Source organism: Monodon monoceros, unplaced genomic scaffold (genome assembly GCF_005190385.1).
Source record: "Monodon monoceros isolate NGI ecotype Baffin Bay Population unplaced genomic scaffold, NGI_Narwhal_1 Super_Scaffold_2, whole genome shotgun sequence".
In the NCBI taxonomy this organism is placed as follows: domain Eukaryota; kingdom Metazoa; phylum Chordata; class Mammalia; order Artiodactyla; family Monodontidae; genus Monodon; species Monodon monoceros.
In genome coordinates this window covers 1,947,223-1,972,429 of record NW_021703776.1, presented here as the reverse complement: position 1 = coordinate 1,972,429, position 25,207 = coordinate 1,947,223, and the positions used below count along the sequence as shown (strand labels likewise).

The 25,207-nt window shown below is 48.0% G+C and overlaps 1 protein-coding gene across 10 annotated transcripts in view; it reads right to left on the bottom strand.

Moving 5' to 3' along the window:
• Window positions 1-25,207, bottom strand: part of IKZF1 (IKAROS family zinc finger 1) — an 87,477-nt gene that overhangs the window by 8,385 nt on the left and 53,885 nt on the right. For 4 of the 10 annotated variants that reach the window (XM_029232956.1, XM_029232958.1, XM_029232959.1 and 1 more), the window contains exons 4-6: window positions 12,089-12,349; window positions 6,316-6,483; window positions 2,075-2,200 (exon numbers count right to left, since the gene is read on the bottom strand). In XM_029232956.1, coding sequence (XP_029088789.1) covers window positions 2,075-2,200; window positions 6,316-6,483; window positions 12,089-12,349 — 555 coding nt within the window. Of the gene's footprint in view, window positions 1-2,074; window positions 2,201-4,745; window positions 5,226-6,315; window positions 6,484-12,088; window positions 12,350-19,085; window positions 20,160-25,207 lie in introns of those variants that run through there. The other 6 variants (XM_029232960.1, XM_029232962.1, XM_029232961.1 and 3 more) reach the window with 4 other exon arrangements.

Genomic DNA, 25,207 nt, shown 5'->3' with positions numbered 1-25,207 from the left:
AAGCTATAAGAAGCTAAAAATGCAAACTGATTATCTTCCAAATGGCTAATCAATTCTTCCCACACCGATTCTGAAAAGTCCACTGAAATCCCACTGCTCTGTACTTCTTCCTTTTTCAGATGGGACAGGCTGATTGATCACAGGGTCTCTGGAAGTTCTACTCATTTCTATTATTGATTTGTCTGTCTATTCTTCAAAGAGGTCCAGATGACAGCTACATCTGAATACAGCATTAGACATTACTCTTCTCTTTAAAAAATGCCATTTCCCTCATTTGCTTTTCCAGATACACTTTATAACATTCCAATAAGATTGACAAACCAATTTCATGCTAAAACCATGCTGTGATCCCAGAGGACACACGTGCAGTGTCCAAGCCTCTCTCCCTGTGACTCCTCCATGTTTTCTGGCCCCAGTATTGTTTGCTAGCTTTCTTCATCATGGACTGCACATGACCTGCTAAGATTATTTCTAAGCATTTTATGTCTTCATTGCTTCATGATGAACGCCACTTCGAAAAAACAGATTTCAAATTGGTTATTATCGCTGGTAAATGTAATTTTTTAGCCTTGGAAATGTGGGTTTCTTATTAAATGGACAAACGTAACAGCCCACACCCTGATTTATATGAGGGGTACCCATAAAATCCGTAGAATTCAATTGCACTGGTAGTATTTTTGATCTATCAAGCTAATATGCTTCCCGGTGTATCCATCCTTCTCTGCAAAGCCGGGCCTGTGGCCTGTCCAGGGCGCCTACAGCATCTCGAGCTGGGTTTCCTCTCTGCCAGGCCATGGGGCCTCCTGAGACCCTCAGAGACAGCACAGTGAGGGGCCACGAGCCCAGGGCTCCCAGACCACTGACTCTTCTGCCATTTGATTCATTTCTCTCTAAGCTTGTAACACAATCTGTGCACCTAAGGCTCAAGGGAACCTCACGTTTTCCACAAAGACGTTAGGAAATTATGACAGATGACCAAAAAGCCTTTTCCTAAATAAAATCATATTCAGAAAAATTAAATCTTTGCTACATCTCATAAGCTAGGCTTTGTCTATACCTAAGCCCAAAGAATGGCTCCAACCTAAGGGGATGGAGAGGGGTGAGCCTGCTTAAGGGCCCATCTGAGTGCTCATGGGGGCTGGTCCTGGGGGGCCCGGGAGGGATGGGTCATGAGAAATGCACAGAGGGCACAGGTCAACCAGCCCAGCACAGCGAGACCCCCACCCACTGCCTGCCCGAGACCCGGTGTAGTCTTGCAGGAATTCCACTGGCTTTTATGGACCCTCAACCAGCACTAACTCCACACGAGAAGCCGTCTCATCTGAGTACAGGACAGAAAGCCATCATGAAGAATCCCAAACCATCTGATCACCAAAGGGAATCAATTTGCATCTTAGGACTAAATGGATCCACGCTCTCTCTGTTTACATCTTTCACTTTACATTATCTCAGATCAGAGCCAAATGTTATCTCGAGATGCAATACACAGCAAAGCATCAGAGCACATGAGGAAAAAAAGCAAGCTTTCCTTGAAACCTGTGACAGCTGCAAGACTACAGACAGTCAGGGTCTTCCAGTCATCCCATGTTCCAGGCAGGTGCCAACACTGATGAATGAAAACATGGTCTGAAAGCTCTTATTTGATCCACTTCATGAAAAAATCATTTTTAAAACCAGATTTCACATCTTATTTTGATGACTAAGCACAAAGAAGCAATCGATACTCCAGGTTAAAAAAAAAACAAAAAAAAACAAAACACCAAAAACCAGAAAGAAAAGAAAAAAACCCAGACTTTCAAGGGTCACTACAATCTTAGAAGCTTCCCCAGACTTCGAGAGGAAGGGGTTTCCAGGTCACGTGCTGCCTGGTAAGAGGAGGTCTTGGAAAGCTGGGAAGCACAGGGCACTCCTAGTGAGAGTTCAGCGGCCAAAAACATCCCTCCATCCCAGCTGTGGTGGCTCCCGGGCCTGTGCTCTGGTCCAGCTGCATCCCAGCGGGCAGGGGGCCCTCCTTCCCCCCAGCTGGGGAGGGAGGGGGAGCCAAGGCCAGGCAGCCTGTGCCCTCGGCGCTTACCTGGGTACAGTGTGCCTGGAAGGCCCATGCTTTGCAAGTAGTTGTGGCAGCGCTCTTTGTGTTCCTCTAAAGAGCTTCGCTGTTTATAGCTTCGGCCACAATATCCACATTTGTGAGGCTTACCAACTGCAGGAGACACAATGGAGTTCAAGACCCCGATTAAATAGCGGCCGTACGTGTCATGGGAAGGCATGCAATACATTTTTTACCAAAAAGGCAAAAAAAAACTCTGCTCTTGAGAGCTAAAAGCATTATGGGCTCCGTCGAGTTGACTGAATTTAAAGGTGTGAATGCCCAGGTGTTTCCTGATTGTACCAAGAACTCCTGTTACCTTTTTATCATTTTAACTTGTTCACTGCCTAACAAATTCTCTGCTACTTAAATCACAAAGTCTGAATTTTAACTGGAAGAAACAAACCACTGCAGTGTTATAACAGGGATGCCCGACAACAGGGCAGAGATGTGAGGAAGGCCCGAGCTGGCTGGATAATATACAGACTCAGCTCCAAAGTTGGCCCCTTGTCCATGGCCACACCGTGGGCCAGGTCTGGAGTGACAGTGGCGTCAGGTCTAATGCAACCAAAGTGAATTCAACTCCTAACCTAGTGCTAAACAAATACCTGAGGTCTCTAAGACACCACAGTGTTTCAATAGACTTTAATGAAATAAGCATTTTGTTTCCAAAATGTACTTTCTTGTTCTAACCTTTGGAAAAGCTCTGTTTTCTCCCCAAAGACCTTTAGGGATGGCATGGCTTCTAGATCAGCCCTGTCCCACAGAATTTACTATGAAGAAGGAAATGTTCTCCACCTGTTCTGTCCAATATGGCAGCCACCAGCCATGTGTGTCCACTGAGCATTCAAAGTAGGGCGCACGCCACTAAGAACAGAAGTTTGAATTTTGTTTAACTAATTGGCTCGTGGCTATTGTATTGAGCAGTGCACTTCTATACAGAGTTTAGTTCTTCCTGAATTTTATTGAGTGGTATTTTAGGAAGAGAAGACTAGCACAAGTTCACATCATGCCTAAGTTTAAAGATCTTAATAGCATTTTAGGAGATAAAATGGATAAAGGATCTTCTATTACTTATACAATACAAATTTCCATCCTAAAGCCAGAACCTTTTAGTTCCTCCTCATATGGTTAGATTTCACATATTTGAGAGTATTATGTCAAAATCGACGCCATCCAAATAGGACTGTTTGGTGAAACGGCTTAACCAAATCTTGTACTGGTTAAATCTCTTCCTTAGGTGAACAGAAACTATGGTTTAAGAAGACTAGATGAAAACCAAAATTTGACTTCTGGAACATTTACTGGAGGGAAAAGGGAGCTTTTTTTATCCGGAGAAAGTGTTGTATCCCTAACATCAGAGAAACAACATTGACATATACAATGTTGCCTAAAACCGCACGTTTTATTGAGTATGGCCTTTAGAAACTCATAGAATATAGATAACCCACTCAATGTCTTTTCCTGGAAAAGCTACAGCTTTAGCAAATTTCCATACATATAGCCTGGTGTCTGAATACCCATTTCTGTCTGAGTATATGATTGATTTTAACTCTGGAACATAAGAAGTTCATGAAGGCAACTGAACGAAAGTATATCTTGAAGTGTAGTCCACTGTTCTGCAGGAAAGAAGGTCTCTAGCCAAGCTTGCAATTTCCAAAGAAAGCGGAGAAGAAGGGAGGGGAACCCTTCCTCACCCTTCCAGACTACCCAAGCCCCTCTTATCAGTATGGGACAAATCCTATAGCTGGAATCCCAGGCCGCCACCGGTTGCCAGGGAAAGCTACCAGGTTGATGGTGGTTTTTAGCGGAATGGGGGTGTGGCCATTTCACAAGGGACTAGAACGTGACCATATTTGAATTTGCAGACAAAGGCTGAAGTCCTCATTTCATTCTAGTGAAATCATCTTGTAGAACCTAAGTCATTGTCTTTTTTTTTTTTTTTTGCAGGAGTTGTGTGTCTGTGGCACTTTCCAATGGCAGAATCACCAGCAGCCCTGGGTCAATGATGGTTTTCTCACTACAGTTTTGTCTACTCGCTCATCAGTGGATCCCTAATAGAAATAAAGTGTCCAAAGTCTACCACTGTTATATGCAATCAGCCACACTTGGAGCAGGATACCATCACGCCTCAAATGAAATAAGCAGGCATGGAGCCAGAATAAGTTAAAGTACTGCACTAGATATTTCTAACTTCACCATAGAACTGATACGCAGGAGAGATTTCTGTTGCCAGTCAGAGTGGCCCAGGGATGACGACAGTATGGTTGGTGTCAAGCTAAGGCTGAGTCTTTATGTTTTCTACCAAAGGGGATATTGTGCATCCTACAACTCTAATGCAGTGTTACTGCTGTGATGATGTCAACCTGACTCCACGTGAAGGCCACCTGTGAAGTTTCTCTGCCCTAGAACCCCTGGTAGGCTCTGTACACAGACGGTGTCACTGTCACATCTGAAGCCTACAGAGACCCTGCAAACCTCCACCTCTGGGGGGACGACACATGTGCTCCTTGTTAGCCACACGTGTAAGCACCTGCGAATGCTCACTGTCACGGCGTCATCATCCCGCTTTGGGGGAGCCGCCTGTCTTCCTGTCCCCTGCAGCAAGGTCCTCCCCAGCCCTCAGCAGGGCCCAAGCCCCACAGGCACCCCCGCTGACCTCTCCTCGTGGAGAAGCCACTCCTTGGCTTCGTGTGGCTCCTTTCTCGGAAGATTCTGAGAAGCTTTCCCACGCCATCTCAGTGTTCTAGGAGCATTTGGGAGCCTCCGCCACGCTGACGGTCAGGAAGGAGGTCGGAACGAGGGGCGATGGCCGGGCCGAGCATCTGAGAACCAGAGCTGCCGGGACCCACCCCCCACTGTCCCTGTGGCCTTCCGCTGACTCCCTGCTGGCACCACCCACCAGAGGAGGACCACCTCCCCACAACACTTGTAAATGCCCAGCACCTCCCTTTCCCGGACCACATGCTCACTGGGAACTTTTCCGAAGGTGAGCCTAGAAACTCGCCCTGTGGCTGGACCCAAGCCCTGCCTCCTCCTGGATGGACACCTCCCGCCCGAGACTGACTGTCCCCTCCCTGCGCTCCCGCTGCCCCTCGGATGCTCGCACCATGGTACCTGGCACATGCTGGGGCTCTGCCGTCTCCTCCCCGGGGTGCTCAGTAAATGTGTGACGAGGAAGCGGCCCCAACCCTGGCATCAACTACACCCATCACCTCTGGGGAGCGGGGCCTGAGCGCAAGCCAACCTTCCCCAAGGACGCGCATCCCCGCCTCCTGTGCTGCTGTCCTGGGGGCGTCGGGGGGAGCTGGTCCACAGCCTCTTCCTCTCCCACCGCAGGTCTGGACAGTCTGGACAGTGAGCTCCCTGAGGGCAGGGATGAGGGCCCGTCACCTCCTGCTCTCGGGGCTGGAAGGGCGTGATGTCAAATACCCCTGCGGGTGGCGTGCTGGCACAGCACACATTCCCTACCCTGTCTTCTGACCTGGAAGGTTACGGGGCCACTGGATCATGAAACACCAAGGAAGCTTCTCCGGGGACAGAAGATCCAGTCTACTCAGAGGTGGATCTGTGCTCTCAGGCTGGAGCGCTTCGAATATTGTGGGACATTCTCGCTTACCATGACCTTGCTGAGACCCTGATTACTCAGGACGCATTTACTAAAATCTCATAACAGCCCCAAACTGGCCTCTCCCACGGAGGCCTCGGCTGGCCTCTGGCGTGACCGTTGCACTTGGGCCCAGTCGGGAGCGCACCCTCAGGGAACAGGCAACACCAATCAGGACAGAATCACCTTATCTACCACCTTTGCAAAGAAAACTAGCCCTATGACGACTCCCGAAATGCTCGGCATGAAACAGTAGCGAGGGTGGCTTAACGGTTAACATTGAGAGACGTATTTGGAAACTTTGGGGCGTTAGCAGCACACTCAAGATAAGTACGGGCTGGCAAAATCCTTTAAAAGAGAAACCCACTTACCTGACACAAGGGGACGAGGAGGCCTCTTTTGAAATACTCTACCTAAGATGAGACGTGTGCATGCGTGTGTGTGCGCGCGCACACGTGTGTGCGTTAAGGTTCCCCACCCATCAGAGCACATGGGGTAGGGCACTGCTGTCTCCGTCAGGTGCAGCCGATGACCGGGGGAGTGGTGTCCCGGGAGCAGGGCATCCCTGAGAGGATGCCAGGCAGTCCCCAAGCCAAGCCCCGCCTGCGCCCAGAGGACCTACCAGAGTGCGTCCTCAGGTGGCCGGTGAGGGCGTCCCGCCGGCGACATGCGTAGTTGCAGAGATGGCACTTGAAGGGTTTCTCGCCCGAATGAAGCTTGATGTGCCGGAGCAGGTTGCCCTTCTGCGTGAAGGAGGCCCCGCACTGGTTGCACTGGAAAGGCCGCTCTCCTGCGGGGACGAGAAGGGAGCCGGTGAGAGCGGGACTCAGCGCTGGGACGAGGGGAGGACGTGGCGAGAAAGTTGTTTCCCGAGGGCCCGGTGACTTCCACCGGCTGCAGGTTTGATGGAACGTGAGGCTTTCAGACTAAACCTGCCAGTTCCTTAACGCTTCACTGGTTGGGTCAATTTGATCTGAAAATCTAATTTTTTTCCCCTAAATCAGAATGGCACATCACAATGCAAATTCAAACTCATTTAAATAAAGTGGCTGCAACATTTTGCGATGAAGAGCCACTCTTCCTCTTCAGCAGTTTTGGAATAAACCAATATCCAATTTTGCGTGTTGTGGCATTTGGTGGGGCTTTTAATGTGGCTTTTTTCAAAGGGTCTTTAAAATATGCCACTGAAGCAGCAAAATAAAAAGGAAACTCATTAAAAATGCATTTCAGGATCACAAGTTCATTTCAGCGTTACATTCTTATATTTAAATGAAAGGCACTTCATTATAACAGTTATAATAACTTCTTTTCATTTACATTTTCCCTGTATTTTCCCTTTCAATTTCTTCTCCATTACCTGTCTGTCCCTATGCAGGCAAATCAGGAAAGAGACAAGACAGAGTGTGAGGGTGGGAGAGAGAGAGAAAGAGAAAGATTGAATAAAATGAGAAGTTGAGAGACTGGAGGGAAGGTCTGCACCGTCCAGAGAAGAGTCCCGAATCTCCCCGTGATGCTGCCTCAAAATCTGACCTGCACTGAGGTTTCTGGCTTTTTGCTTTCCTCACAATCCTACAACCTTGACGCTAGTATTGTTCTATCCATATTCATAGAAGACAGTTATATTTTCAGTACAAATATTCTAAGAGGTGCAATTTAGTTGTCATTAGGAATTCTTTCAGGGGTGGCACTACTGGAGTGGTGACAAAAACAAAAACAACAAAAAAAACACTGGACCCTCTGCTGTGTGTCAGCTCATGTCCCCAAACTCTGAATCCAACAAAGGAATAAACAGGTATCTGTGCTCAAGAAATACGCCATTGAGTAGTAATAGGTCTCGGAATCTAAAATCGGTGAACATTTTTATTTAACTCTCAATTAAAAGAGGGATACATTTGTCATGTTTAAGTAAGCATTAAAGCTCTTTTAAAAACAAATGCTTTTTTTTTCCTTTTTTTTTTTTTTTAAGAAGGAGAGCTCTGTATGACCACAATATCTGGTGTTGAGATACCATGAGAATGCACTTCCTATTAACAATTTTTTCTTCAGAAAGAAGAATGTGTTAAAATGTACAGTCAATTTTCCCAATTGGCTTACATGATTTTAGTGAACAAGACAGCACTTAGCAAAAGCGATTAAGTAGAAGCATATCTGGTACTCTTAAAATCTACACCAGATTAAATTTAAAAGTCTATATTGGCCTCTGAATTTCATGGTTAGCATCATTCTTAATTTTAAGTGGGCAGGACAGATGTGCTACTGGAAAAACTGAAACTAATTTACAATGATATTCAATCATAGACCATTTGGAAACTTGACACGAACCAGAATATATTCAGAATTCTCCCAAATCTAGATCTAGATTGGACTTGGCTGAGCAGAGGAAGTCCAGCAGGTGGGAAGGTGATTATAAATGTAACTAACTACCTAAATCTCTGAGTTAGGAGGCCACACTGGATGAGATTAAAATAGCTGATAGGCAGCCCCGAGGAGCGTCCAATAGAGATTGTTAATTACCTACTAGAAACACTTCTGAGCCTTCACACACACACACACACACACACGCGCGTGTGGCTGCCGTGCTTAACTCTAAGCAGACAAAAGAAGGAAGAAGAGTCCAGAGCGACCTCACAGGGGAAAAGCCTCCACCCACTCGCTCTGGCAGGGGGACCCTCGGGCTGGCTGCTCTGGAAAGCTGGGTGGTCTCATGCCACGCAAATGCGTGTGACAAGGATGTGGGCCACTCTTGGTGACCAGCGTGCCTCAGTGTGACCCCACCCATTGTGAAGCGTCCCCTCTGTGCTGACGAGGTGCTTGCTGGGCTCCCCCCGAGCTCGGGCGGGCTGGAGGGAACACCGGCTTGGACCCTGCCGTCCAGCCAGCCTCTGTGCAGGACAGCCGGTCAGCAGAGCGAGAAAGGACAGATCCTTCCAGCCACGCGTCCCTTCTGCAGAACAGGGCAGGCAGGAAAGACAGGGGCCGTGCCTTGGAGAGTGCAATCTGTCTTCCAATTTGAGTCATCGGCTCTAGTGTGTCCTGCTGGGCCTGGTGTCTTAATCCCGCTGGTAAGCGTTCCCGGAAATCTATTTGTTTCTGATTTGCTGTGCTGGCATGAATATGTATCACAGGGCCCGGGGACCGGAAGACAGCGTTCCCTGAACTGACAACATGGAGCTCAACTCAAGGTGGTTTCCCTTTGGAGGTGTTAGCAGGAAAGGGATCAGGGCCCCGGAGCTAGACGACACAACACGGCCCACGATACCTGTGTACTGCTACTGGTGATCGCTTGCCCCCCGCACGTATACGGCTGATGGGAGCCAAGTTAGACCAAGTTCCTCCAAGGCTGTATTCCCTTATAGTTAATTGGGATGAGGGCCTTCATATCATTAATTCAAAATTTACTTTTTAATCCCAGGAACTCTATAATCTGCCATTTCAGAGACTCCCTGTAAGAAATGTCTGAGCTCCTTTGCATAACTTAATTGGGCAAAAAAGAAAGTCTCCACGGATGCCCACATCAAGAAATTTCTGACCCTATATCCGAAGAAAGTGAATTAAAAAATACACAGAACTACGAGGCTTCGCTTGGGCTTATTGCAGCTGTGCCTTGTAACAGCACCCAGTGCGATGCCGTGTTTATAAAGCACGGAGACTCTGCCTTTCCGCCTTATAGATGGGAACAGAGTGGGCACAGGGCCGGACAGAATAACCATAATTCAGACACTTTTCTTGATGCTTCCTGTTAAAAATCCCATCATTTAGAATCAGATTACTGCACGTTCCTCTCCCACTACCTTCTGTCTGACTCCCCCGTGAGCCCTCAGAGGTTGGCGGGAAAGTGTTACTACGACGCTTGAGTTTAAAAAAATGAAACTGAACAGCAAAACTGGGGAAGTGAAACGGTGTCATCAATGGACGACTCACACAAGGGCAGCCCTGGCCCCGCTCGGAGGCGGTGACGTGGGAGATTGCCCCGGACAGCTGCAGTCCTCCAGAAGGAAACCCCAGTGCGCCCATCCCACTCGGTGACGGCAGGTGCAAGTCCTGGCTTCTGGGGGGACATTAGGTGGAGCCCAGGCTCCCCGACGAAGGGCTCCCTGAAATGGCACTGTTTCCGGTCCACTGGCAACTGCATGTCCCACCACCTACAGATGCTCCCAGTGTCCTCTGGGTCTGGACCAGAGTCTGCATTTTCAAAGGACACCCCAGTGATTTATGGGGACTTGACATGTTAGAGAATTCAGGACGGGGTCGGTGATTAGAAAAGCATGTCTTTCTGATACATTCCACTCCGATTCCAGGAAAGTGGAAACCTTCTAGCATGTCTATTTATTCAAACCTAGTTTGGCCAAACTATTTCTATATCGACCTATGACTATATTTATGCAAAGTGGAAAAGCATTATGAAAACAAATCAGGAGTGCCTTGTTTCGTTTTTTTTTTTTTTTTTTAAAATAAAAGTCAAAGCAGGAACCATAAAACTGATGGTCTCTATGTCCCTCTTTCTGGAATGAACTTGTTCTGTAAGCGAAAGACTGCGTGTTGGCACCTACTTGGCCCGTGGCCACTATTTGTGGGCAGAAGTGGGCAGCAAACAGCCGGTCTACTCTGTATGTCTATGCTTGGCGGGTTTATTCATTAAATGCAATTATTCTTTCTATCAGGGCAGGAGGTCATTATATTTTGGCCATTTAGTATGCCAGCATTCCATTAGTTATCAAATATTTATTGAAGAGAACTTTCACTGTATAGTCAGGTTTTACATGAATTAGCAGGAACGTAATTCATGTGCGAGGTCTATTCCTCCATCAGGAATGAATGGATACGGGTCCCCGTGTTATCCTGTGAAGGGTCTATCACCACGTAACCTACCTTCACGTTGATTTCCACCTCATTACAAAGCGGGGAGCCTGACTGCTCTTCTGCGAGCTTCCCTTGGGGCTGGATGTGGTGTGGACATTCCACCGGATAATTGGAGGATTAAGAGGCACATTGGGAAAAGCAAAGTCTGCTAAACTGTAGAAGTTAAGTTTTTACCGAAAATGAATGTTGACTGAAAATAAACATATTTTACGGTTTTCCAGATGTATGACAAACAGAAATTATTTTGGGAACTGCCTGATTCAAATACAAAAACGACAACTCCACAAAGGTCCGCATTTCCTGACAACCCAGCTGTTTTGCTCCATGAATTTTCTGAGTTCCTGCTTCAGTTTTGATAATCAGATAAACGTTTGGCCCCTGGGGAGAATCGCATGAGGCTGTGATGCTCTTCCTTACTTCCCTGAGCTAGCGGACAAAACCCACCCTGCTTCTTCAGCCTGCTTTTATCGGTTTGTTTTTCTCCTCTTGTGGAGAACAGGGGCAGACGCTGGCTTTATGATGACCTAAGATGCCACCCACCGGGACAGCAACGGCTCACGGTATGTTTTATGTCCAAACTTTCAGTGACCACTGGAGTTGGCACATTTATTGTGTTGTTTCCACCTTTCAGGCAGAAGAGCAAAGTTTCTGTTCAATTCAAAAGACACCTTATGCATGCAGTTTAGGTAAGATGTGACCTGTTAACATTTTATTTTGAAGACTGTCTAGTGCCACTTGTGGTGACAGTCCTGGTGGGGACACCCGTGACTGGTCACCCACCAGGACTGTGCACCCTGGGGGATGTGGATGGTGCAGAACGGAAACCCTATTCCTCCGGCCCTCAATGTGAGAACATGTCAGGAGCCTGGGTGCAGCCGTCAGACACAAGATTGTCTGCATCCCTTCATTTCTGGACACAGAATACTGTTTTCTACTGCCAAAGCCTCCACTGCCCCGTCCACTAGGACAGGGGTTTGGGTATTAAATTCTTTACCAATTTGAGATAGAAACTAGTGGCAACCAAAGCATCTTGGTGGGAGTGTCACCTGCTGGAGGATAAGCCATCTGAAAACAGAACTCTTTCTGAAAGACTAAATTTTGCTGCTATTCAATCATTCAACGAATGTTTCTAAAAATCAAGCCTTGTCAGTTTGGATACCCCCAACATGCACATTTGACTCATGGGTTTCTTAGTGGAAAATTGGAGGAGTAGATTTCAGTGTATCAATCTCCTCTTATCTTGCTTTGTCTTGTTTTTTGAAGGGTGAACCACCTGACAGCCCCACCGCCAATATTTAGAGAATGTGCTCTCAGGCCCTTGTCAGAACTTGCACACCGGTTACCTTTTCCTTTTTGTTTACGGCTTTAATATATAGGATCGAATTGGTGCATGTTCAGAAGTCCTTTTCTGAATATTGCTCCCGAATAGGGAGGCTACGCCTCGCCCAGGACACTCAGCCGGGAAGGGCCTTGTCCTCTGCAACACCCCGTGGGCCCCTCCAGGCCGCCAAAGGAGGAACCACGCCAGGCCTTACCAGTGTGGCTTCTTTTGTGCACCGTGAGCACATTGGGGCCGATGCAAATTATCCCACAGACATCACACTTTAGTTTGCCGTTAGGAAGTCGAATGCCCCCAGCTCCTGACAAAGTTCTGCTGCCTTGGGCACCGTGGGAGCCATTCATTTTCTCTCCGGAGGCATCGAGCATCCGTAAGTCCTCCGCACACTCTTCCCCATTCACTTCACAGGCACGCCCATTCTCTTCATCACTCTGAGTCTCTACTTTAACATTACCAGCTGAAAGAGACAATACAACACAGGGGGCCGTTCAGTGTCATCGCAAAAACAGAACAGGACAGCACAGCAGCAGAGATAACCCGGCGGGAGCGACACCTTCTAAACACAGGTTCCTGGCAGCTGACACCAGGGGACAGTGGCCCGGGCTCTGGACCCACCGGCCCACAGGGGACTGTGATACATGGCAGCAAGCATCACGGGTTTGGGACCCTCGTCTGCCCTCTCTGTAGGTCCGAAGGGCAGACGGTGGAAATGCATGGAATTTATAAATTCTCGCTTTAGACTGGGTGTGTGTGGGGGGACCTCTATGCAGGGTAAGGTCACCGGGTCCACTGTGACAGCCTGGGCCCCTCTGGAGGGACCTGAGGCCAAGTCCAACACCCTGTGAGCCAGAAGACCCCTCACGCCAGAAGGTGAGTACTGATCACGTAGCACCCCCCCAGGTGTGGGACCTTGTTTGGCAAAACCCCCTAAGAAGCGCTTATCTAGCCTGAAAAAGTCCCCTTAATCATAAGGAAAAGCATAAACTACCTTTCCTTCATTCACGTATGAATAAACATGGAGACAAAACTCAGCAAACACGCGCTCAGATTTCTGACCAGAGATTCCTGAAAGAGCTCTGTTTGTTTGTTTCTTTGGCACGTGATCACTCTAAACCCTTTTTATTCCACGATGAGAATAAAACCTGCGTCCTAAAGTAGGGCCACGATTTCTCAGGTTTCTTCCAGTTGCAGAAGGGTTGACCAGCATGATGGTGAACGTCACAGATCTGCACTAGCTTTTCAGAAAGTAAGACTCGTGTGTGCACGGGGGTGAAGGGCTCCTGGTAGCAGTACAATAACCACTGTCTACTCTGCATTTAGAGTCATTATTTCTGTCATTCATGTATTTTTCTCAGTAAAGAAAATAGTCATTTGGTTTTTGCATTCTTCTGAGACACCAAGTGATGGTGGACGGCTGAATCCAATACTGTAATGACCGGGAGAAACTGCAGTTACACTGAAAGGCCTCAAGTTCATCACAGTCTCTAGAGATGAATGAGAGGAAGTAGGTAAATTCTGCCCAGTAAAATAATCAATGAGATCGACAGTAACTACGGCTACAAAATCTTTGATCAATGTTGTAAATCAGTGGTTCTCCAAGTGTGGTCCCTGGACCAGCAGTACTGGCATCTCCTGAGAACCTGTTGGAAGAGCAGACTCTTGGGTCCACCCTAACCCGCTGAACTAGAAAGTCTGGGGGGTGGGCCCTGCCCTGGGCGTTCTTCACATGAGCCTCCAAGGGATTCCCACGTACACTCGAGTCTGAGAAAAACTGTGCTAGTAACACTCCAAGTTCGTTTGACTCAACACATTTCTCGTGATTTGGAAGCCCAGAGCCCAGACTCTGAAATCAAAAGCCCTGCTTTAGAATCTCAGCTCCACTCTTTACAGGCTCTGAGGTCTTGGGCAAATGAGAGCACGTTCCCAGGAACCACCCACGCTAGCCCAGCAGGGGCTCTGAGAGGACTCAGTGGGTAAAGGGATGTAACGTGAACTTAGGCCAGTGACTGGCCTGGCAAATGAGAGCAGCACGTTCCCATAGAGCCGTCCCCTTGAGGGGGCTCCCCAGGAATGTTCATGGCACGGACCGTGTGCCAGGCACTTTAACTGCCCTGTAATGGGTAACCCTCACAACGGCCCTATAAGTGAGGTGCTGTTATCCTATTTTACAGTTGAAGATGCCCAGGCACAGAGAAGTCGAGCAACTTGCCTGAGGTCACACAGCTGGGAGATACTGCAGGCAGCCTGGCCCCAGGGCCTACGCTCCTAACCGCCACACCGCCCAGGTTGCCCATCAGATCTTTGGAAAGAAGACTTGCAGACAAATAAGCAAACGGAACAAATGAGCTGGGACACGGGCCACACCCCCACTGTGGACTTGGAGACCCCAGAAGTGAGGGGATATCTCTTCCCATCACATTCTGGCATCACAGAAGACTGTCCCGAGGACTCAGGAAGTGGGGGTGTCCAGGTGAGCCCCCCTACTAGATCCCGAAGAGCAGGGTCTTGGGAGCATCCTGCATCTCAGCGGCCTCCTGCTGACCTCTCCCAGCCTCCGGAGACAGGGAACCAAGCCCTCCGACATGGCGAGCTCAGGAGACGAGACAGGTAAGGAGGGTAGCTGTGCCATCATGTGAAGGAGCTTCACCCCTGAGCCCTCTGGAATCACGTTCTCAAAGCTAACTCACGAGGGCCTCCCTACCCACTGGGTTCTGCTCCGGAATGCTCAAAGCCCTCTGCACTCCTTCACCGGGGTTATTTTTAATCATCTCTCTCATGGCTTTTGAAAATGAGATGGGGCCAGTTCAGAGCACAGCGGGGCAAATGACTGTAGGTGTGGCAGGTCCTCCAGTGCCCGGAGGTGGGACCCGGGGTGCAGGCCAAGGGCCCTGTGGACGGAGGAAGGGAACCAGGCAGATGAACAAGCGCTGGCATAATTCCCTCCGCCGATCTTCCTGCACTCAGCTCCAGGTCGTAAGTTTAGAGGCAACCAGCTCAATGGGACCGACTCTTGCTTTCTCCAAAACACACCTCAGTATAGGACTTATTAACGCTTGCCCCCAACTCCCACCTGTTCTGCATTAAGAAGACAGGTGTTTGTGTGACCGTCTGGTGGCCCTGTGGCTTGTGTCGATGACGAAGTGCGGGCCCTTCCTGGTGAGCAACAGGGGAGCTTCGGGCGACCTGAGGTTTCTGCCATCAGGACACACGTCCCGGTCCCGCGGGCAGCCTGCTGGCAGAGCAGGTAAAGCGCGTCAGGAGTGAACGGGATGAGGACAGCGGGAGTGAAAATCGAGGGACAGATGTCACCTTAAATACCGCAGACGCCCTCAAGCCAGAAGCCTTGACGCCAGTCACTCATCCGACCGCAGTTTATGCAGGCGGGCCAGCTGCCACGTGGCAGCTTCTCTGAGGACCCTGTTCACAGAGCCGAAAACCAGAGGCTGAAGAGAGCTTATTTTAAATTACCCTCCGATCACTGTGGGTCCCCTCGTACAACTTTAGGTAGATGTGTTTGGTGCCAGAAGAGACCAAACTCGAAGAAGAAAATCCAGTATCCTGTGATGTTCTGGTTTTCGGAAAAAAGGTAGGCAGACCCCCAGACTGGGGGTCCCTGCATCACAGTGGCAAGGCCAAGGCAGCGTAAATAATGGGAACCGGACAGAGCGCCCCAGGCAAGCAAAGGGTAGATAGATGCACTGAGTCCCGGAGGCCAGGTGCCGGGGATGCAGAGCCGGACGCGTGCTAGAGCTCTGGGGGTGAATTTGAGGCCAGACTGTGACAGGAAAGATCTGTGGCAAGTAAGAGGGGAGAAAGGGGGCCTGAGGGGGCTGGGAGTGGAGGTGAGAACCAGAGGGCAACACGTCAGCGAGGGCTCAGCAGATTCAAGCACGTGTGCATTTTCTCTCAGTGTTGGGGGAAGGTTCCCATCTCTTCGTGGACAAATGCAGGCTGGGTGCTGGTTGCACGGAAGAGGGGCAGAGATGCCCCCCACCCCTGCGTCTGTGAAAACGGGGCCTCTCGTCTGATCGGGAGGCGAATACAGGCGACATGCGTCTTATTTTCGTAGATGATGGAAATCAGGCCACGGAACTGTCTTAAAACATGGCAAACACAGACCAGATCTCAAAGGTCAAAATCTAACAGACATCCATCACTTAAGGTAGAATACACATTTTAGAAACACAAGCTTGGACAGGGGTGTCTTGGCTTCACCACCTCGGGAAATGTGAAAATGGCTTTGGGGCTTTTAGGTCATGAGGAGCTTGATTAGTGACGAGGCCTGAGCAAAGGACAGCAGAGGCTGCGGTCTTGGGGGCCTCTGTTATTGACATCTAGAGTCCCCTGAGCCAGCTAGGCCGGACGCCTCCTTTAAATGGGGGAGTGCAGCCCGGAGAGGGTCAGAAAGAAGGAAGTCGGGGGACACTGAAGCCCATTCCTAGGGGACATCGCGGGGCCTGGACATGCTCGGCTCAGAGACACAAGCCTCCGGCTGAGAGCAGAGATGCCGCCACCCACCCTGAGCTCCTGAACGAGGGGAAGCAGAAAGAGCGGCAAAGTGGGGATCGGAGGTCCCTCCACGGGGGGCACCCGCCCTGGGAGGCCTCGGAGCAGCCCGAGGGCAGAGGGCAATAGCCGGGCTCTCGCTGCCAGGCTCCCAGGCAAGGCGCCAGAGGGGCGGGTGCTGGTGCGGGAAGGCCCTCGGGGGTCTGAGTGCTGGTGGGCCCGTGATTCTGAACTCCACCCACCGAGAGTCAGCGGCACCAGCCTTTACTCCAACCAGTGAAGGAGGAGACTGGGAACAGGTGCTGGGAGCGTATGCAAGCTGTCCATCTCCTGCAGGTTCACATGCAAACAGCCCGGAGCCCACCCAAAGGGACAAGCAGGGTTCCTGCGTCGTCCCTTGAGAACGCCACAGGACCAGCCCCGTCGTTTTCTTTCTTCAGACCCGCCCGTCATCAATTCCAGGAAATGGTCCGTCCTCCCTAGCCTGCATTTGGTGTACTGGGGTCCACCCCACGGAGGCTGTCTCTATGTCCCTCCCCTCCTCGGAATTCCTAAACCACTTCTTTGGCTCCGTTTCCTTGGACCCCAAACTGCTCAGCCGCAGTACTGCTTCTGTGAAATGTTATACTCTCCTTGAATACCGGGATTATACTTACAAATACCTTCTGACTCCATCCTCCCACCACTTAGGAAAATGTCAAACTCAGTAAGGTGCTGAATGGAAGTGATTAAATCTAGAACATGAAATGGAGACTTCTGTGTTTCTTGACCCCAGAACACTCTGGCTCAGGCCTAGCCTTGCAGCCTTTCCACTGACGCCCAGGAGCTAATGGACGGGACCCCAATGTCATTATTTAATAAATGTGGCTGCATGAAGAGTGGATGCCTTCAAATCCTGAGGCAAAAGCCACTTTCCTTCCCCGATGCAATTGAAAATTCGGGAAAATGAAAGTTTCGTTGTTATATATTTCAGAGGCCTTCTATGTGTTTAGTAACGGGGCAGATCCAGTTGACCCTGGACCCCTGAACCTTAGCACTTAGACAAGTTTAACAATGAGAGAATCCAGGGAACTCGGGGCCATCGGGGCCTTAGTCTCCTGCCAAGCATCGTACGGCCTCATGAATGATCAAATCATTTTAATGCACAGGAATAATGCACACTGGCAGCCCCGCCTCACAAAGGGATTCTGTTTCCCTTTTGTCTTCTTCTTCCTTTCGAATGTGTCTTTATATTTCCTGGTGAGGTAAATGGTACTCTGACAGCATTTTTCCATTGAAAAGATATCCCCAAGCTGTCACTGTGAGTTTAAGCCAGGGAAGCTCAAAATGCTCAATATTTTAAATGAAGAAACAGGAGACAGAAGTATTCCTGCAACTGACGACTAGTAAAAATCAAATGGAATAAAAATGTTTAAGAGATATCTTGAATGAGGGTAATTAAACGAAAATTTTAGATGCAGAGAAAACGTGTAGAAGTTTTTGCGCTGCCACTAAAGGATTTATGAAAACTTTCAAGCATTTTTAAGGTTACCGAAACCATTTATTATAACTTATATCATTTAAAATGCAGGTGTTTTTTTTTCCCTTGCAAAGATGCATGGTTAGGAATACGTTTATCCTTATTTTATGTTTTAGGTTTTAAATGGAATGAAATCAGGGAGAGACAAAAGAGGAAGATTATGAAAAAAAGAATGAATTACAAGCATATTTACATTTTCCTCAGGTAACAAGGGACACAAACTGAGGTAGAGGGGGTCGAACAGTTTATGTTTTTAATTTTCAAGAAGGAAAAAAAGAGAGCTGAGTGAGGAGGACAATTTTCCACTATGACCACTAGGTGGTGATGTTGGCCCAGAACAGTTGGGTTGCTGTTTGGGTGGAGACTTCATCAAGGTCAACAGCCATTTAGTTACAACTTGGGTACGTGGGAGGGGGTGGGGAAGGAGGAGAGAAAGAGATACTAATACCTTGTGAACCCAACTGTATAAATATATAGACAGGAAGTGTATCGAAACATGTGTCATCTATCTTACAGTATCTCCAAGTATTGTAGAGGTAGCAATTTTTTACATACTGAAGCCTTCACCAAAGGATCTGCTCCAATATTACAATATGCTCGAGCCTAAACCTTCCTCAGATTTAATGAAAACACATCTGAGAATGCATTATCTTACTCTTAAGTGCTTTTGACTTTTTAATATTTCAACAATGTGATTGCTCATCTCGAAATTAGTTATCTGTCCTAGTATAACGTTTTATATAATCATACCAGCACACATATACATATATACGCACATATACACGTTTATATATATATGCATATAGATCTCACAGAAATAAATTTCAAGCTGTTAAAGTTAATTCAAAGGAACATTAGTAAGAGAAAGATCTCTATAACTTTTTTTTAACATCTTTATAGGAGTATAATTGCTTTACAATGGTGTGTTAGTTTCTGCGGTATAACAAAGTGAATCAGCTGTACATATACATACGTCCCCATATCTCTGCCCTCTTGCGTCTCCCTCCCACCCTCCCTATCCCACCCCTCTAGGTGGTCACAGAGCACCGAGCTGATCTTCCTGTGCTACGCGGCTGCTTCCCACTAGCTATCAATTTTACGTTTGGTGGTGTCTATATGTCCATGCCACTCTCTCACTTCGTCCCAGCTTACCCTCCCCCCTCCCCGCGTCCTCAAGTCCGTTCTCTATACTGGTAAAGCAGTCAATGTAGGTTATGAGAAAAGAGATATCCTTAGGTTGATACTGCTAAACCCTTTAGGTACCAAAGAGTTTTTGATAGCCGGGTTGTCAGAAACCTATCTTTAACAGCTACTGACACCTTTTAGACTACAGCCTGTGCTAATAAGTGTTACAGTATTAACAAGCATGGCCTGTCTTCTGATGTTGCTTTAATATTAGATAATTTATTAATACAGGCTCTGAAGACTTAAGTCCTAAGGGGGCAACCAACTTGTACCACTTTGAATATCCAGCTCTCTGGACATTTTTAAAAAGCACTTGCCAGTCCTTAACATACTCCCTCAGGGATGTTGCCCAAATACACTTATCTCTCAATTCATAAAAAAGAAAAATGAAATTAACATCTGTGTTTGGTTTGACAGCTCAGATCAGGAGCGTCCCGCACGCAAAAGCACTCAGTGTGTCTGCTCAGGAAGCGAGGACCACGGACTAACGGCTTCAAAGCCCCGCGATTTTTCTCCTCGCGGTTCTGAAATTAATACTTCAGAGCAACAGAAGGACAGTATGTATCCTTCTCCGTCCTACAAAACTGTAAAAAGTATCTTGAAAGTATGTTGGGTTATTTAACGGTGACAGAAAGTCTGGCCTTTATCGTCATACTCAACAAAGAGGAGATACGCGTAACATTCGTAACAAGGCTGTTTAACAGCATTAGTAGGGTAACAATTCTGTCGATACTATTGTTACTTCTACCCTTACTATTACTGCATTGCCACCACAAAAGGCATGCTCCGTAGTATATCCAACAGTCTAAAACCAGGCATACATACCTCAGTGTGTAAGAGATGTTCTCGATGACAGATGTTTAAAAAACAGCGTGATTGATTTAATTTATCTTAAGGAAGGTGATGAAAAAAGACGCATTCACAACATTTACACTATGGAAACTGAGTATGAAATGAATACACGTTACCATTTTCTAGAAGCAAAGTGTATACTTACGAGAGAAAGAATTGGGAATTATTGCATGAAAATCCCTAAAGCCGTCAACCCCATAAGCAACTGCAATAGAGAAGGCAAAAAGAAAGCTGGGCTGTAACACCATCTGAGAGACACAGTAAGAGTTTAAAAGAAAGCATTGTTTTTTAAAAGGAAAGTAATACTACTCAAAACCATTATTTAGTTACTAATCTGGTACTGTTAGCTCTCAGACAGAGGGCTGAAACCATAACACAGTGCTTACACAGAAAGACGACCCCACTTCCCAGAGGTCTGATCTCATGGCACTATATCACACAGGCACTGCAGAGCAACGTCTGGTGTGTTGAACATCTTAGGGGCTGCAACCTAGAACATTCTAGAACTTTCTCTGCGGAGAAACCCTTCAGGGGAGTTGGTGTAAACAGGTCCAAGATCTCAGCATCACAGCCAAGCATCTCCTGGGAAAGCGCTTATCTTCACAAAAGCAGTGTGACTCTCAATGGGCTGACTGCATTGCAAATGTTCTTCCTTCAGCTTTTTCTTAGAAAGTGTTCCCAGAAAATTAGAAAATGTTCATGCAACACACTGAGTGGGGAAAAATTCGTGTTTTCTACCTCAAAACGAGCTACCAATTTCTGTGGGTATTCCTTATCAGCTGCCCTCATGAATACTATCACCACCTCAAATCGCCAAGTTTGTTCGGTTTTGTAGGTCATAGCTTTTCAGTGTGTGCCTGTATCTTGAAACTTAATAGATACAGCACATCTCTCTCTCCCTCTCTCTCTCTCTCTCTCTCTCTCTCTCTCTCTCTCTCTCTCACACACACACACACACACACACACACACACACACACACAGTTTTCTCTGCTGGAGTGACCCCCAGTAACTGAGTTACGCATACCGAGTAGCTGCTAAATTAAACGTGTTGCTGAACTACTGAATTAGCAGAGTTTCCTGCAGGAAACAGACCTACTGAAGTTTGCTTAGACCAGTGTTTTCCAAACTTATCTGACCACAGACCCTCCCTTTTTTTTCCTCATGAAAAATTTAGTAAAATGCTGGGATAATAGGGAAACAGTTCGGTAGACACGTCCAAAGCTACTCCTTGAAGTCGCTACCTTAATGATTTCCTAGCAAACCCTTAGTCTTCCTCTATTCCTTTTGTTCCTTGAGCATCCGAATCTAACAGTCACCACCTGTGTCCCACCCAGCAGAGCTGTCATCAGGTGGTCCACTTGGGTGCACCTGTGCTCCACGGTCTGCAGACAAACACGGGATGCTGATTTCACAGTGACCTTTGCAATTCTATCGTCTTCACTGAGTTCTAACCCTTTGTATTGACTTTTGGTACCTCAGTCGCTCTGTGTCATGGGGGTGCTACCATCTCAGATAAGGGAGAAAAGGTCAAGATGTTTTGAAAGGTAAGCATTAACTTTTTAAATCAGGAACATCACATAGCATAAAGTTCTCTGATTAAATGATGTCACTGCCCCAATTCCCTGAGATACGGCTGAGGTTGCTGATAGGGGGCTTGAGCGTGACTTGATTTGAAAGTGAACTTCCTGGTATCCCTTCAGCTACAGGCCATGCGTGATGATGAACAGCATTCATCTAAAAGCTGCCTCGCCAGGAGAAGAGGTACACTTGCACAGATCCTGGGTGATCAGAGCGTAAGCCTTAAAGTATGGAATTCTGTCAGAATGCTTTACCTTTGAATATAAATAATATTACAGCACATCGTCGGACACTGAATGTTAATCATTTTTCAAGAGCATCAGTTCTTTCCTTAGTATAATTCAAATGAATTTGAAAGCCGTTGTCCTAAAGATTTGATTCCCTTCAAATTACAAAAAGTTTAAAAAACAAAACAGCTGTAGCTATAAGGTTGTTGTGCTTTTCCCGAGGAAAGCTGAACTGATAAGAATTCACCCTTGCTCGGGTACCATACACGTTCCTGCAGTTACCTACTTCTGAGTTCAGGAAAAGGAGAGCTCTCACTCCCTGTGGGGAAATGATGCACAGCAGGGAACCGCGAAAACTCACCCTATCCTGCCCCGTTCCGTCCCATCTCATCCCATTTTACTCTGGTCGGTCCAGTGCCTCGGGGAAGGCATTCACCAGGAGCTCTGTAAACACCAGGGACTTACAGGCTCTTTCCACAAGCTGCCTTTAGTCCCCACGAGGCCCTCCAAGGCAGGAACTATCATTAGGTCACAGGGAGGAGGCTGGGGCTTCCAGGAAGCTCTGGAGTTTATCCTCTTGGTGGTTAGCAGGGAAACAGGTGAATCTGAGACCATATGTAATTGACGCATAGAGTCAGTACTCCAGACACACACTCTCCCTGCTGGAAGGGCCTCTGGGAGCTGTGCTCTCTCCCTTACGATGTTGGAGAGGCACTGGACCGCGAGAACGTTACCGCACCTGCACGCACACTCACCACGCGTGAGAGCTACAGCGCATTTACCTACAGAATCCCCTGCACGATTAGCAGACACACACCACTGTGTAAACAATAGGTAACCAACAAGGACCTACTGCAGAGCACAGGGAACTCTGCTTATACTCTGTAATGACCCGTGTGGGGAAAGAATCTGAAAAAGAATAGACGTATGTATCTGTAGAGCTGATTCACTTTGCTGCACACCTGAAACTATCACAACATTGTAAACTACCTCTACTCCAATATGAAAATAAAAATAAAAATAAAAAAACAAAATAGATGAGCAACAAGGATATATTGTGTAGCACAGGGAATTATAGCCATTATTTTGTCATAACTTTTTTTTTTTTTTTTTTTTGGCAGTACGCGGGCCTCTCACTGTTGTGGCCTCTCCTGTTGCGTAGCACAGGCTCCGGACGCGCAGGCTCAGCGGCCATGGCTCACGGGCCCAGCCGCTCCGCGGCACGTGGGATCTTCCCGGACTGGGGCACGAACCCCTGTCCCCTGCATCGGCAGGCAGACTCTCAACCACTGTGCCACCAGGAAAGCCCTGTCATAACTTTTAATGGAGTATAATCTGTAAAAAATACCGAATCTCTATGCGGTACACCTGAAACAAATACAATACTGTAAATCAACTGTACTTCACTTAAAAATTATAAAATAAAGAATAAATATCTTTACTAAAAAAAAAGGAATTGCCCACACAACAAAATGATGACCAGTGAGTGGTCTGGAAAGTGTGCCCCCCTCCCCCTGCTGCTCTCTGCACGGCCACCCAGCCCCCTTGCCCACGGGCAGTGAGAATGCATGGTGGGCATGGTGGTCAGGGTCTCTTGCTCTCTCTGGACTGCTGACCCGAGTACCCTGCACTCTGATGGTGTCCACGTGCCTGATGAGTGTGAAAATCAGCCACACCACCTTTCTCCCCAGGCACCTGGGAGGCTGTGTTACAGGTGCAGACCTGATGTGTCTCTGATCACAATCCTGGCTGGTCCCAGAAGCTTCACCATGGGGGCAGAAGTGATGCCTCCTTGACTCTCAGCCTTGTCTTCATTTCCCTAGTAAATTTCACCCCACATTTCAGGCTCTTGTCTCATAAAAAGGTGCAGACACAAACAGATTTAATGAACCTTGTTAAGTTTCCTAAATTTCATGAAATATATTCTTGTAACCAAGAGCAAACTGAGCTCATTTGCTAGGAATTTTTATTCCCCAAATTGTCACAAACATTTTTGTATAAAACGCTGGGAGTGCCTCAGGTTTTGAACCCTATTCAGAATGCCAATTGATGACCATTCTGGGAAAAAGGTGAAAGCCCCCAAAACCACACTCTTCAGTTTGCCTTTAGTTGTGCAAACTATAAAGAATATAATTACATACTTCTCACACTGCTGGAACCTTCAGGAGAGATGAAAACATACTTGGGATTTTCAAACTGGGAGAGAGGAAGTCTGCCCACTTCCAAGTCAAAAAAAGACTCTGACGATTTCAGTGTAAACACATTCAGATTCGTATGTAGGAGAAATTAGAAATGTGCAGCCGTGTGACTTTTTTACATATTCTTTAAATCATATTAGCCTGTCGGTCACAGCCGGATCATCAGTTTCTTATTAACTTGTGTAAGCATGGTTTGCAGTGACCTTTGCGATACCTGCAGATCTAGCATTTCAGGGAAGGGCATCCTCACCCTGTCACTGCCCTAGCGACAGGGTCCCCGAGTGGGCCAGTGGGCAAAGGAGAGGACCAGGGACCCCCCCAGAGCCAAAACCCCAAGGCCATGCTCCTGCTAGAGAGCTGGTTACATCCTGCATAGGTACCGGATCCAGATTCTCTTGCGATCCTGCCACACCCAGACGTTCCTGGGGTGCATATTTGTCCTCAGACCATCCTCTATGTTAGGGGGCTCTGTGTCTTGCTGGGAAAGAGAATGTTGACATTTCCTGACCACTCACGCCAAGAAGGGGGTGTCCTTCCAGACTGACAGAAGAGGAAGCTAGTCTGAGCCCGCACACCGAGCCCACGAGCATTGGCTGAGGCCTCACACGTAAGCTGAGCCACTCCCAAGCGGCTCCTGTTGCTACACCCTGCTTCTCGCTCCAGATCCTTCCTGCAGCCTGGGCCCCGGCGTCTATTCAGCCCTGTGTCCTGCATGGACACAGGAAGCAGCGATGTGCCAGTGCTCCGACTGCAGGGTTCTCCTGGGCTCCGTCCCTAATCCAGACTCAAGGTCTTTCTTCAGACCCAGCTCTCCGCCCCCTGTCCCATGTGCCAGTGGCCCTCTCATCTGGCCGCGTGGCCTCACTCCCTCCCCTGGCCTTCCACGGCCAATTTCTCTCTGAGTTCTGTCTCTCTGACTCTTTTCCAGTCACATCGCAGCCAGCACACGCGTGAAGCTGCTGCCTTGCCCCGCAGGATGGCCCCCACCCCACCCCCGCCCCACATCCTTCCAGGGCTTCCTGCCCACTGCCCGGCACAGGGAAGGGGATGACCTTCACCCTGGGGACCCCGCTTTCAGGCTCCGCTTCCAATCCACCCTGCCCATTGCCCTGAGATTCTCACCCACAGGCTGCCTTTATCAGGGCACCTACGTCCAGAGTTTCCACTGGTCTGCACTGTTGTGATGAGACAAAACCCCCAAGTTCTGGGCCAAATCCCTCTAGGACTGGTCAGCAATGGCCATGACCCT